This window comes from Trematomus bernacchii, unplaced genomic scaffold (assembly GCF_902827165.1).
Source record: "Trematomus bernacchii unplaced genomic scaffold, fTreBer1.1, whole genome shotgun sequence".
NCBI classification, from domain to species: Eukaryota; Metazoa; Chordata; class Actinopteri; order Perciformes; family Nototheniidae; genus Trematomus; species Trematomus bernacchii.
This window is the reverse complement of record NW_022987790.1, coordinates 1,139,395-1,155,512: the sequence shown is the minus strand read 5'-3', so window position 1 is coordinate 1,155,512 and position 16,118 is coordinate 1,139,395. Positions and strand designations below refer to the sequence as shown.

At 40.1% G+C, this 16,118-nt stretch overlaps 1 protein-coding gene across 1 annotated transcript in view; it reads left to right on the top strand.

The window, feature by feature from the left end:
- LOC117497652 (glutamate receptor ionotropic, delta-1-like) overlaps positions 1 to 16,118 on the top strand; it is a 224,509-nt gene that overhangs the window by 130,515 nt on the left and 77,876 nt on the right. The window contains exon 4 of the mRNA XM_034149650.1: positions 11,546 to 11,719. Coding sequence (XP_034005541.1) covers positions 11,546 to 11,719 — 174 coding nt within the window. The remainder of the gene's footprint in view (positions 1 to 11,545; positions 11,720 to 16,118) is intronic.

The following is a 16,118-nucleotide window of genomic DNA, read 5'->3' as shown; positions in this document are numbered from 1 at the left end:
TCGAGTTCAATAGTTTCAACTCGAGCGTCAAATTTGCGTGACGCGATCTTGCGGTAGCCAATCAGCGGTGAGGATCTCAGCCTGACGTTGAACCAGAAAACCAAAACATCAGCCGTTAGCTGTTAGCACTCAGAGCTCACAGCTCCTCATATCTGTTCAGAAACTAGACAAAAGTTAAACAAGTACAAACCACAGACTGCCTGTGTCATGGAGAATACAGTCGCTGCTTTATTTATGTCTGTATAGGCCGTTGTTGTGAGTGTGGACGGTCGGAGCATATACTGCGTTAGCTTAGCCAATCTCCATTTAGAAAACACGCATTTTAAAAGGTTTTTCGCCTGCCGTCTGTCTGCAGACTTGACAAAGCATTAATTCATGGTTTTTACTAACCGGTATCAGTATGTTGTTACTTCATCATTTAGAAACGTGTATTACAATTAAATCACGGTAAAATATGTTCATTTGTTGTAGTTGTAGCTCCCGAGCCAGCGCGTCTTGTTTGAATGATGCGAGTAAACACAGCTGGCAGCCGCGGTGAAACTCCAGCGTTTAGAGCGATGCGATAGGAGCGATTAGAGCGAAGCGAATATTCTCATTGCGTCCGGTGTGAAATAAAGTTGCATCAAATTGCATGTTTTTGATAAGTTGCAATTTAGAATTTAGTAACATCACATTTTATTTACATTTTTGTGTTATCTTTTTGTCGGACATTTTATAAGACTTTTTCTTTTTTTATAGGACTTAAAAAAAAATTGTATTTACTATCATATTTTATCTAATTTGTTTCCTTACTTTTCATGTTTGTATAGAGATTGTGTATTTTATTTTTCAATTTATGAATGTTTTCCCCCCAGGATGAATAAGGTTTTGGGCTGATTGGGAATAATATAGTTGAATTACCCTGATGAAAAAGCTGCCATTAGACGCAACAAGACGCTACACAGTGCTCTCATTGTTCTTCTGAAATTAAAGCAGCACATTTATCAAGAAAAACAAGAAACCTGTTTGATCAGAAACTCTGTCTTTCTGCCAGAAAGCTGAGAACGAGCGACTCGAGGGACTCTGAACAGTTGTTCCTAATTAAAACCTCACAGTGTAATTATTTAAATGATGACTTTGATAGAAAGCAGAGTTTTTTTTAAAGGACTGGCATTAAAACAGGATCTGAATAACACCGTTTGCACCTGCTGTCATCCGTCAGTCGCTCTGAAAACACATGCAGATCGATACTGAAGACGTAATAAATAGGGAATATGATTTACAAACAACCTTTAAAGTGTCTGAATGTGCTGTGGAGATGGCAGTATTTGGGGGATTCATCACAGCAGAGCTTTTTATCACCCACTCATTTCAGTTTCACCTCCAGCAGAGACAGAGCCTCCGGAGAAGCCTCTCAGCTCGCGTTTTTATCCCAGATAAGGGCCTTTTTCTGGCTTCATTTCACAACATAAACAAACGGAAATGCTCTTGAAGTCATCTGGCTTTTGAATGCGTTTTATTCAAAGTCAATGTGGAGACACTGCTGTGGGTCAGAATCAGCTGGAAATGAAGCCTCAGTATGTTTGGTGTCCTGTCGTCTACACATTGCTTCACAGATTTAGTTTGTGTTGCACGATGTCGAGTCCACAACATAAGCTGTGTTTGATTTAAAGAACATTTGAACTCCAGAATAAAGCCTGAAGGTCGTCCTCTCAGTTTGGTTTAGAAGCATCCATAAAACCACCTGAAACAATAAGGGTTATTTCCACAGGACAAACTGTAGATAGCAGAGAGTCCAATAAAACACAAGTGAACGTTTGATTTCCTGCAGGATGCAAGCTGGGAAAAATGCATCGAGAATTCTTCTTCATACGTTTAAAGTGGAACTATCATGCTATATTTGAATAATATAGTGTAGGACCATACCTATATAAGGTATATTTATACTTTTTTTTTTCAAAATACCAAACAGATCATGCATTTTAGCCATGCCTCATTTCGCTCAATTTGACAATTTCTAGCTCTGTTTTAGCAAGAGCTGATTCAGTGAGAACAGCACCACCTACAGGCCTGGCATATGTACTACAGCGTCTCCAGCGCTTTCGAACGGCAATGGCCGTGGCTGTCTCCTCCTGATTGGTGGAGTTGGCCCAATAGCCGTAGCGCCACCGTCCTGACGTCAGGACAGTGTTCAAATCTGGATCAGTTTTTATCAGATCCGTTGCAGCCCCTTTTTTAGAGATTTGGGTATGGAGGAAAATAGAGAGGGTTGTGTTTTCTGACACTTGGTGAGTTCCCTGGAACACCGGGGACACATATTCATGTATAAAAGACGTACAAAAGTGCATTTTGCATGATAGGTCCCCTTTAAGTGAACAAGGTTGGGTTCTCATGTGATTTAGTGAATACACTGGACCATAAATATGTTGAAACATGTCTTCAAAGCCACCAAACTCTGAAAATTGACTAAATATTGTAGTCTTTCTCCTAATTGTCATGCAAAATGTCTTATAATATTCATTATCAAATAAAAGCTACATGCTAATTGACTCAAAACCGATTTATCGACTAAATTCATCCACAATCTCCCTAGAAATGAGATACAAATGAACAACAGCTCTGAGAAAACCCTAAAAGATTAGCATTAATGGTGCTTTCACAAAGCTTTATTAGCAATTACTAAACATCATTTTAATTTAAGGAAATATCTCAACTTAATGTTCTGCCTCCTGCTTTTAAAACGTCTTGTTCGGTTTAAATGACTTTTGCTGTTTTTGCTCCGATGAATAAAGAAAACAAGCAATTCAAACCAAAATGAACTTGATGAATTATAATTAGCACCTTTCACTTTTTAAATTGAGCAAATAATCAGCAGATTAACCAGTAATGAGAATAACTGGAGCTACAGTAAATGAACAAGAAAAAGGGAAAATGAGCCGCGCTGCTCACTGGGTTTTATAAATAAATGACACAACAAATAGCCAGAGAATGACTTAATAAAGATGATTATACTGCAGGAGTTTGTTAGCAGATGTTTTAGTTTCATAAACGTATCCACAGTTTGGTTTTAGATATTAAAAATAGCATTAATTAAAAGTCAAAGATGCATAAACCTCTATTTTTACCCAAAACTGAAAAATAAATTGGGACCAAAAGTGTTTAGTTGTGTTTTTAAGATGCAAAAGGGTTCCAGTGTAATACATAATAAGGGGAACCAGGATGTTTATAAGAGCATTTTAACCTCACAGAAAAATAATATTATAATTGTAAACACATCTGGTGACACTCTTGTTACTGAGATTTATTCATTATGACTAAAGAAATGATGTATGTGTTGATCATAAACGCCCTAAAATCTACAAACTTGGTAAAGAATCAAGGTGGAAATATTTGTAAGTGCTAGCACCTGCTTGTGCAAAGGTAAAGAACAATATCAGCCATTTCTAGCGGGTTTTCCTAAGGCATATTTAAACTTTTTTTTTTTCAAAATACCAAACAGATCATGCATTTTAGCCATGCCTCATTTCGCTCAATTTGACAATTTCTAGCTCTGTTTTAGCAAGGGCAGATTCTGTGAGAACAGCACCACCTAGAGGCCTGGCATATGTACTACAGCGTCTCCAGCGCTTTGGAACGGCAATGTCCGTGGCTGTCTCCTCCTGATTGGTGGAGTTGGCCCAATAGCCGTAGCGCCACCGTCCTGACGTCAGGACAGTGTTCAAATCTGGATCAGTTTTTATCAGATCCGTTGCAGCCCCTTTTTTAGAGATTTGGGTATGGAGGAAAATAGAGAGGGTTGTGTTTTCTGACACTTGGTGAGTTCCCTGGAACACCGGGGACACATTCATGTAGAAAAGACGTACACAAGTGCATTTTGCATGATAGGTCCCCTTTAATATATCTCAAAGATGCATTCAAAGACCGATCAGACAGTTCATCCAAAGTTGGAGTTTTCCATACTTAGAGCTCATATAGTCCTAAAACTTCAGTCTATCAGCGACTTAAAGCGAGTTTTTCCACATTCAAACCGCATATAGGCTCCAATTATGGAGGAGAAATGCTGTACATTAAATATCTCAATGATGCATTCAAAGACCTATCAGACAGTTTAACCAAAGTTGGAATTTTTGATACTTAGAGCTCATATAAGTAAGTAAGTAAGTCAAACTTTATTTATATAGCACCCTTCTCAACACGGATGTACAAAGTGCTTTACAGTACACAGGACACAATTCAAAGTACATCTATAAAATGTAGAATAAAACACAGCAGGTAACACATAGGATAAAACCCCAATGAAAGACAGCTACTAACTCTCCTCCTCCTCCGGCGACCCAAAGGCCTGTCGGAAGAGGTGGGTCTTTAACTGCCCCTTAAAAATCTCTACTGAGGCAGAGGGTCTCAGTTTCTGGGGGAGTTCGTTCCAAAGCCTTGGGACCACTGCCTCAAAGGCACGGTCCCCCTTAGTCTTTAGCCTGGTTCGGGGCACCCTTAGGAGGTCTTGCTCAGAGGACCTCAGGGCCCGGGTTGTGCTGTGAGGGTGGATCAGGTCGTTAATGTAGGCGGGGGCTTGGCCATGGACAGCTCTATATGTGAAGACCAATACTTTGAATTGGGTTCTGAGATGGAGAGGGAGCCAGGGCAGGGCGGAAAGGATCGGAGTGATTTTGGACCGAGTGATCAATCTGGCTGCAGCATGTTGGACCTGTTGTAACCGGTTTAATGATGTCTTGTCCTAAAACTTAAACATCTCAAATAAATATACACATTTTTAAACTTCACTGTGGTGTTTGGTAGTTGTAGAATAAACCTTATCCTTATATTTTATGTAATTGATTGAATCATACATTCCTAAACATCTAGAGACTTAAAATAATCAAAGTAGTGCTAACACCTGCTTGGAGTGAATCAGATATTTATAGCATGTTTTCCACATTGAACGCCTGCATATATAGGCTCTAATTATATATATATAGGCTCTAACCTTACATATCTCAAAGACAGTGGCGAGCCGTGAGCTTTATACCTAGGCCCTCTGACCCCCACCCCTTCCCTCGAAAAAAAGAAAAAGTTATTACGTGAATGTGAATCCAGAGAGGGCCAGACGAGCTTCTTTCATGCCAGAAAGGCAGATTTGAAGGATTTATTTCTTTGGAAATGTTATTTTAAATACAATTAAATCAAGTTTTTTTTCGGTAAAACTAATGAAAAATATAACAAAAATAATATTAAAAAAATATATATTTAAAAAAAATATATATTTTTAAAATGTTTTTAAATATTATTTTTTGGAATATCTTAGGCCCTCACAGAGGGCCTAGAGGGCCCTGACGGCTCGCCACTGCTCAAAGATGCATTCAAAGACCTATCAGACAGTTCATCCAAAGCTGGAGTTTTTGATACTTAGAGCTCATATAGTCCTAAAACTTAAAAATGGAACATAAATATTCTGCATTTTTAAACTTCACTGTGGTGTTTGGTAGTTGTAAAAGAAACCTTATCCTTATATTTTATGTACTTGAATCATAAATGCCTAAACATCTAGAGACTTTGTTAAAGAACCAAAGTAGTGCTAACACCTGCTTGTGCAAACATAGCGTATCTTCCACATTGAACACCTGCATATATACGCTCTGATTATGCACTACAAAGGCTGTTACGTTAAATACCTCCGTGGTGCATTCAAGGACCAGGAAATGACCCCTTGAAACACAAAGAAAATACTATTTTTTACAACCTTGTCACAAATGCTTTTCCAATCAGTGTGTCTTTGTTCGCTCAGACGTCCGTTTGTTCTGCGGTTGTATTTAAAAAAATGGTGTAAGTGTAAAACAAAAGATAATCAATTGGCGTTCGAGATGAAAACGGATCTAACTGTTAACGACACCACTTCCTCTCTTTGAAATGTAAATGAGACGCTTTGAGAACAGAGAGGTATCGACAGGTAAATCCATCAGAGCCTTGTTTCTCCTTATCGCTTAATCAGAGCTAACGCTAACGGCTCGTTAGACTGCAGGTAACGAGAGCGGGGGATTAGAAAGAAAAGTAATCACTGATGAACTGATTCCTATATGGAGTCCAGACTGTGGGTTCATCTCATTTATTAGAATAAAGAGCAGCAGATTGAAAATAAGGGCGCCTCATTGTGCTTGAATTATATATTTTTTAGGTATCAAGCGTCAACAAGGAACCATGAGTTGTCGTTTCACAATTTTTACTCAAACAAGGTGTGTTTTTGTCTATTTTTGAACTAGTATTTTATTAAGGAATCAGTCGTAATTGAGGTTTAGCATTAGCTGTTATTAGCAAGAGAACTGTTAGGCATTGTGGGTAATACAGGCCAACACAGTCTCACGGCATTACGTGTTATAGTCACGAAATTAATCTATTGATTCGTGTTCACCAACACGATTTCGCCATTTTTTTCGTGTCACACAGAACGATTTTAAAAGCAATGTAAATAATAACAAATTAGAAGGAAAAACAGATTAAAAAAATACAGATTTAAGTATTCTGACACAGAACGATTTTTAGAAGCAATGTATTTCCATTGGTAGTATGTTTCGTGCCTGCACCAAATAATAACAAATTAGAAGGAATTTTTTTTTTTTTAAATACAGATTTCAGTATTCTGTATTCAGTATTATACAATTTAAAAAGAAATGGATAGGGTTAGGCTTAGGGTAAGATATTGAGTAAGAAAATGTTTTTATGAACCACATAGCTTCCATGACCCGACCGGACAAAACGACGTGGTGCAGGCACGAAACATACTACCAATAGAAATACATTGCTTTTAAAAGTCGTTCTGTGTGACACGAAAAAAAGGGGAAAATCGTGTTGGTGAACATGAATCAATAGATTAAATTCATTTTGTGACTATAACACGAAATGCTGTGAGACTGGGTTGTACAGGCAGCAGGTTTTATGTTGAATCAATTCTGTTATTTCATTTAAATCCGAATCAGTTTATTCCTGTGTCGTACAAACATACTGGACTCTGATACGATACGATAATACTTTTATGGTCGGATCAAGTCTGAAATGTATCTTGCATCACAGCAGCTCCATTTGTAGCATCAACAAGAACAAATATCAAGACACAAGACAAGAAAATACAATAACCAAACATCACAATCCCTGAGAGAAGAAGAAAATCTTACGTTAGGATAAAAGATGAATTCCAACATGCTAACTATTAGCATTTAGCTCAAGTACAGCTTTACAAGAATGACAATGTGACTAAAATGGCCGCTCTACATCAGATACGTAACAACTTGGTAAATCTAGGTTAAAGTTTGTTAGTAGTTAGTAGTGTTCGTAAGTTAGGTATTCATCCAAAAACAAGTGAATGGCTGCTCGTTACATCAAAATCACAGTTTGGCTTGAAATACCTACGTTTCTCCGTCATTTAAAATAAAAATAAAACTTTGACTTTCTATTTCTCACTGGAAACAAACTCATAGCGGCAGAAAATCTTACATTAGAATTCCAACATGCTAACTATTAGCATTTAGCTCAAGTACAGCTTTACAGGCATGACAGTGTAGAACAGAGTCGAGTCTAGAGTCACAAATGGCCGCTCTACATGAGATAAACCCAGGAAAAACATAGCATTTCATTTGTTGCAACCATCAGAACAACCATTACATTATGGGGTGGTTAAAGATCTGCGAGTTGTGAAGTTGTTCCTCCATCTTTAATCAATCTCATCCAGCTGTTTTGGTTTCTTGGAAAGACTTGAACAGCAGATTTGCAGCTCATCATGTCGTGTTTTCTCATATCTGAAGCCTCATTGCTTCTGAATCAGATGCAGTGAAGTGTCATCCCATCTTTCCTAACATTACCTCCTCTTGAAAGTGACATTACACTCTGCCGTGTTTCTCAGAAAATAAGAACCTCTCATCCGACTCTCTGTTAGATTCCCATGATCCTCAGCTCCCTCTGAAGTCTGACTGCAGGTCATTACTGTAAAATCACATCCATTCAGATCCTCTGCTGCCTCCCATTTGTGTTTAAAGGCCCCCTATCATCCTCTTCTTCAACAATATATCACAGCTCTCAGATATACTCAGAGCCTGTCTCTGATTGGCTGAAACACCAAACAGATCATTGCAGCATCCCATAATCCCCCTCTGAAGAAGAGACATGAAGAAGAGGGGACACATGTTGATGAAGAAGAGACATGAAGAAGAGGGGACACATGTTGATGAAGAAGAGACATGAAGAAGAGGGGACACATGTTGATGTAGAAGAGACATGAAGAAGAGGGGACACATGTTGATGAAGAAGAGACATGAAGAAGAGGGGACACATGTTGATGAGAAGAGGGGACACATGTTGATGTAGAAGAGACATGAAGAAGAGGGGACACATGTTGATGAAGAAGAGACATGAAGAAGAGGGGACACATGTTGATGTAGAAGAGACATGAAGAAGAGGGGACACATGTTGATGTAGAAGAGACATGAAGAAGAGGGGACACATGTTGATGAAGAAGAGACATGAAGAAGAGGGGACACATGTTGATGTAGAAGAGACATGAAGAAGAGGGGACACATGTTGATGTAAGAAGAGACATGAAGAAGAGGGGACACATGTTGATGTAAGAAGAGACATGAAGAAGAGGGGACACATGTTTGATGTAGAAGAGACATGAAGAAGAGGGGACACATGTTGATGTAAGAAGAGAATGAAGAAGAGGGGACACATGTTGATGTAAGAAGAGACATGAAGAAGAGGGGACACATGTTGATAGAAGAGGAGAGACATGAAGAAGAGGGGACACATGTTGATGTAGAAGAGACATGAAGAAGAGGGGACACATGTTGATGTAGAAGAGACATGAAGAAGAGGGGACACATGTTGATGAAGAAGAGACATGAAGAAGAGGGGACACATGTTGATTGTAGAAGAGACATGAAGAAGAGGGGACAACATGTTGATGAAGAAGAGGACCTGAAGAAGAGGGGACACATGTTGATGAAGAAGAGACATGAAGAAGAGGGGACACATGTTGATGTAGAAGAGACATGAAGAAGAGGGGACACATGTTGATGAAGAAGAGACATGAAGAAGAGGGGACACATGTTGATGTAGAAGAGACATGTGTCCCATGTGACAGTCTGAACCCGGGAGGCTGCGCTGAAACAGTCACATAAAAAGAAGGAGTCGCCTATTCTGTATGTGATTTGATTCACAAAACCTCAAGGATCACATCATCTAATACTGAACATCAAGCAGTTTGAATAGATTTAATATCTATTCTGAGGGTAGTTGGCTAAATTGACAAGACTTCACGTCACCACCGCTAAGCTAAAGGAGGCTAATGTTGGGCTATAAAGGAACTACAGCACGGTCACATGACTTCACGTCACCACCGCTAAGCTAAAGGAGGCTAATGTTGAGCTATAAAGGAACTACAGCACGGTCACATGACTTCACGTCACCACCGCTAAGCTAAAGGTGGCTAATGCTGGGCTATAAAGGAACTACAGCACGGTCACATGACTTCACGTCACCACCGCTAAGCTAAAGGAGGCTAATGTTGAGCTATAAAGGAACTACAGCACGGTCACATGACTTCACGTCACCACCGCTAAGCTAAAGGAGGCTAATGTTGAGCTATAAAGGAACTACAGCACGGTCACATGACTTCACGTCACCACCGCTAAGCTAAAGGAGGCTAATGTTGGGCTATAAAGGAACTACAGCACAGTCACATGACTTCACGTCACCACCGCTAAGCTAAAGGAGGCTAATGTTGAGCTATAAAGGAACTACAGCACGGTCACATGACTTCACGTCACCACCGCTAAGCTAAAGGAGGCTAATGTTGGGCGTGATGACATTCAGTCGTCTGATTTAGACACTTAGCAACCAATGTTTTTAATTAACCTGTGGGGTATTTATGTCGTTGAACAAAACATTAAAATCTCTTCAGCTTGCATATGAGTCACTGGATTGACTTTTTCAGCATAGCATTAGCAAGTAGACTCTAGGGATGTGTCTTGAAATGGAAATTAGTGTGCAGGTCACTTTTCTTTATATATTCTGTAGTTTCTCATTAAACGGTTATTTTTGTTGAAAAGACCTTTAGAAAACCTTTCAAACAGTTGTTTTTATAACAAATATCTTTCATGCTAAATATTCCGATGCTCTTCACATTGCTGTGTTTGTTGTGCCTCCGGTGTGTTAGATCTCAGTCCCTGGTCCATTTTTAAAGTTCAGAAATATATTATTTAAACCTGTTTTGCACACTACTGTATATGCCTCTCTGGAAGAATGATGTTGGAGGACTGATGCTCACATTTTGAGGAATAAACTCAAGAAGCACGTCTTTGCAAACACCCGAGACAGATGGTTAACGTCTTGGCGGTAATTACAGGACCTGGAATCACACTTTGACTTTAAACCTTTTAACCTGACAGAATGACATGTTTTTAAAACCAGCTGCAAATCCTCGTGACTTCTGTTTACCGGTTCTGTCTCTTTTTTTTATTGGATAGAGGGACATTAAATACAGGAATCAAACAAAGGGTACTTCTTCTATTATGGTAAAGAAAACAAACATTAGACGAGTTCTTGTTTAACTCTAATTATGATTGGTTGTGTAAAGCACAATGCAGTTAATTTCATTCTCAGATCATTTGAATGCTGCTCGTGTTAGATTCAGGTTATCTATAATTACACCTTGGGAAATAATTGGGTTTCTCAGTCAAACATCAATGAAGGAAACTTCTTAATGGCATCTGTTGACACTGTCATTTATTTTCATGTGTCAGAAAACTGCTCTTAATTAATTTTTGCAAAGGATGTAAACATAATTTACTTCATCAGGTGCTGTGTTGAAATGCACTCTTATTCTTATATACACTTAACTTGTGGCACAACTCTTAACAAATCTGGTTTAATCAGGAGTATCTTGGAAAACAGAAGTCACTCAACCTCTTCTGATTAACGCTTAATAATAATCAGATTCCTTTATTCGTCCCACAGGGGAGGAGTAGTAGTAGAACCTTCATTTAGCCAGGAAAATCAATTAAGAACAAATTCTTATTTTCAATGATGACCTGACGTAATGTACGTTGTTACAGGAAAAGTGTCGCAGATGTAGAAAGTGTGGACTCAAAAGGATGCAGACACAGGTTTAAAGCACACAAACATACTGTGTTTCCAAAGCAAACAAACAATCACCGGGAAACAGACGACGGGAGGAAATGTGCGACAAACACATGAGGAAGACAGACTATCAAAATGAAACCCCAGAACTAAACTAAACATCAAACATGAACGTGAATAAAACTGAAACTTGACAAACATTTCACACAGTTGTCGGCGCACAACAAAAATTGAAGATTAACTAAATAAAACACTGTGAAATAAAGGGAATGCACATAATCTTTCAAATGGAAATGAAAGGTTTGTAACATTTAGAATGCAGTGTCGTAGAAGCTAGATATCAGAGGTAACATTACATATTGCACAGAGCTACCTTACAGTGTTAAAATGTATATATATTAATAATATAATAACATTGATGATGTCTTTGTCCCGCCTCCTGCAGGAAATCAGCGACACGGAGATCCTGGAGCTTACCCACAGTGCACTGGGGCGGATGACGGTGATCCGGCAGATCTTCCCGCTATGGCGCGACAGCAGCACCCGCTGTATGAGGCGCAACCATCGGATATCCTCCCTGCTGTGCGACCCGCAGGAGGGATACATGCAGAACCTGGAGGTACAGCTCTTTAAACATTACATGTAACTGATGCTTTTATCCAAAGAGACGAGGAACAAGTTGAGCTCAATGCATGGATGGATGGACTGACTGATGAATGGATGGATGGACTGACTGATGAATGGATGGATGGACTGATTGATGAATGGATGGATGGATCGGTGGGTAATCTATAAAAGACCAATCTACTTAGAGATAGAGTAGTATATATCTTACAAATGTTCGGCGGTATTTGTTTTCTGTGAGTTAGTAATGGTCTAGATGAGAGACTTCATTGTATTTTAAAAATGATAAAAGGATATATCAGTCTTGCATACATGCAGAACCTGGAGGTACAGCACCTTAAACATTACCTTTAACTGAAGCTTATATCCAAAGTGACTCGGAACAAGTTGAGGTCAATGGTTGCATCGACGGACTGATTGATGAATGGATGGATGGATCGGTGGGTAATCTATAAAAGACCAATCTACTTAGAGATAGAGTTATATATGTTACTAATGTTCGGCAGTATTTGTTTTCTGTGGGGTAGTAATGGTCAAGATGAGAGACTTCCTTGTTCTTATATCCAAAGTGACTCGGAAAACGTGGAGGTCAATGGTTGCCTGGACGGATGGATTGGTGGATAATCTATAAAAGACCAATCTACTTTGGTAGAGATAGAGTACTGGTTGGTTGGTTGGTTGTAAGGTTGTAAGGTAGGTTGGTTGGTTGCTAACGCTAACCCTAAATACCTTAACCTGTTAAGCCCGAGAGATCCCGGTACCGGGGCACTGCCGCAACATCTTGCAGGAAACAGTGTCTGAGGGCATGTTCATTTAATAAAACTATGAATGTTTTATATCCATGTAACGGGAAGAAACTCATCTAACTGATCATTTTTATTTTTTTTTCAAACGAAAACCCACAATGCTAACACTGAGCCTCTGAATTAGCAACGAGCGAAAAATGCTAACACCTTACTGCACCGAAAATCACTCACAAAACCTTATTATTTATCTTTTCACCACATCCAACACATCGATTCACATCGTGAGGTGACACAGAATCGATTGACACCGACATTACCACTGAATTATACGTATTTGCGACGTTATAAGCAAAAACGGACATCAAAACAGGTGACGCTAGGTAGCTAAAAATGCTAACATTTTTACCTTGGCTCTGTAGTCTCTCCAAAGTGGTCTTCAATGGCATTAAAACAATAAAAACGCTGCTGAGGTTAATCCATAGGTTAATCTAATGTGTCTGTGTCCCTTTGAAATGATTTCTGATAATCCATAAGCATTAAAACTGCTTTTCCGTTTCCAGATGTCAGAGCGAGAGATAGGTTCACTCTGATGGAAAATTACATGCGCGAAGCCCCCACCTTTTCTCTTCACAACGTGTGTGTGAGGGACTCCCCCTTCGATTCTATTGGCTCTAACGGTCAGAAAGAGGTGTCAACCATCAAAATCGAGCAAGGGGGGCCAGAGATATGGAAAATCCACCCAAATGACCCCAGAAGTGGTTTATTTTTGCTAAGTCTCTCTAAAAAGGTCAAATGTCACTTGTTTTGCATCAATCTTGATACAGGGTACTTATTATATGTTGTACTTTGGATTCCTAAAGCTTTTAGTCTACCTTACCATCATCCAAGGGTGGTTTTCACTATAAGTAAAAAATAATTTTTGGACGGACACTATAATTTACAGTTTTTTACTATGTAAAATCTGAATTTTCTTTAAAATAAAAAACATCTATATTGATTCTGACTTTTCTACATCCAACTCACAGGTTTATCATTACTTTGAGAAAAAAGATTATTAATTTAACCCTTTTAGAAGGGAAGATATGGTCATTTGTTCTGGGAATGTCATTTTCGAGCCTGAGACCTGAAAAACAGGCTCAGGGCTTAACAGGTTAAATATCCTCTGTGGTTTACACAGTTTTGTTCTACGTCATTAAATATTCAACTCTTTATTAGGAAACTTTAACCTATGTTAGATAAGGTGGTTGCTATCATGTGGCTAAACAGGACAAGAGAGGTTGTAGATCTATAAACTCTGCCAATAAAACACTATTGAAGGGCTTTAGACACAATATAAAGCACTTATTTACATTAAGTGTCCAGTTCACCAAGTCCACGATGCACACAGCGCACTGAAAGAGATAATGAAAAACACATTTCCTCTACCTGGAAATTGAGTTAGTGAAGTGAATGGAACATTTCTGATATATATAATTACCTGCAGGCGGGGATTTGTGTTCTCAAACTTCTAATTTGCAGGCTTAGTATGTTAGGAATTATGTTTGTCCTTGAATTACTAAACCATGCTCTCAAATAAATGTTTCCACTTCAGGCGGTTTTCACCATGAGAGAAAGTCCTTCATGAAATATGAGAAGATATTCAACAAACATTCACGTCTGTGTTCCAGATAAACGTGCTTCATTATGAGCGTGAAGGCTTCAGGGAATTCATTGAGTATTTTGAAACCACAATTCAGTCTTTCAAAGGCACATATTTATAACTTGAAGGGACAAATTAAATGATTAGAGTACAAATGATTAAACTAGAATGAGAGCACAGACCTCAAACCAAGGCCTTTTTTACCTGAGTGGAAAATAATGCCTGTACCCTGTAATTGAAATCCTCTCCGAAATGTAATGGCTTCTTCCTTCACCAATGCTACACCTGTGCACAAAATATGACAGAAAAGCAGTTCTTCATTCCTCCCGCTTACAAACTGAAAGCATGACCTCCACTGGCAGAGCTTTTTATAAACGGATCATTTGAGGATAAGTGATTTTAATTTGCGGGGAATATTTCTCCAAGCTTTTCCCTCTCCTCGTGCTTTTTCAATTTCCCCTTGGGACTCCATGGTGCAGCGCCCAGAGACCAACAAATCTCACAGGGACACACACCCGTAAATCCATGAAAGCATCCATCAGTTCAGCCGCACACACACACTCAGTGCAGAGAGTCAGAGGAGATGTCAGCTGCATTTAAACCAGGACACACAGAGACTCAGAGGCATGCATCGAATCAGGAATCAGGCTCCTTCCTATTTATCAGAATCAGAATATCTTTAATGTCATCACTCCAGACCAGGGGACACTAAAGAGTGACGCACACAGCTGGGAGACCAGGGGACACTAAAGAGTGACGCACACAGCTGGGAGACCAGGGGACACTAAAGAGTGACGCACACAGCTGGGAGACCAGGGGACACTAAAGAGTGACGCACACAGCTGGAGACCAGGGGACACTAAAGAGTGACGCACACAGCAGGGAGACCAGGCGACACTAAAGAGTGACGCACACAGCTGGGAGACCAGGGGACACTAAAGAGTGACGCACACAGCTGGAGACCAGGGGACACTAAAGAGTGACGCACACAGCTGGGAGACCAGGGGACACTAAAGAGTGACGCACACAGCTGGAGACCAGGGGACACTAAAGAGTGACGCACACAGCAGGGAGACCAGAGGACACTAAAGAGTGACGCACACAGCTGGGAGACCAGGGGACACTAAAGAGTGACGCACACAGCTGGAGACCAGGGGACACTAAAGAGTGACGCACACAGCTGGGAGACCAGGGGACACTAAAGAGTGACGCACACAGCTGGGAGACCAGGGGACACTAAAGAGTGACGCACACAGCTGGGAGACCAGGGGACACTAAAGAGTGACGCACACAGCTGGGAGACCAGGGGACACTAAAGAGTGACGCGCACAGCTGGGAGACCAGGGGACACTAAAGAGTGACGCACACAGCTGGGAGATCAGGGGACACTAAAGAGTGACGCACACAGCTGGGAGACCAGGGGACACTAAAGAGTGACGCACACAGCTGGGAGACCAGGGGACACTAAAGAGTGACGCACACAGCTGGGAGACCAGGGGACACTAAAGAGTGACGCACACAGCTGGGAGACCAGGGGACACTAAAGAGTGACGCACACAGCGGGGAGACCAGGGGACACTAAAGAGTGACGCACACAGCGGGGAGACCAGGGGACACTAAAGAGTGACGCACACAGCGGGGAGACCAGGGGACACTAAAGAGTGACGCACACAGCTATGTAATGCTACCTGTAGATGTGTTTTTCTGCTAACAGAAGGTCATGTTATTCCAAAGCTGATGTTAGCAATGTTTTTCTACTTGTGAAATATCTCAGCGATGTGGAGCAGAGCAACTACTGTAATTCACTCACCGTCTCCTTCTGACATTTGCAGAGATGAGTGTAGCTATTCTTATAATGTCTGAGATCAAACATACACACACACACACACACACACACACACACACACATACACACACACACACACACACACACACACACCAAAATGATGTGCAAATGAGCCAATTTTTGGCTATTATAAACATTTGGGCCGATTAACTTTTGTATTTCT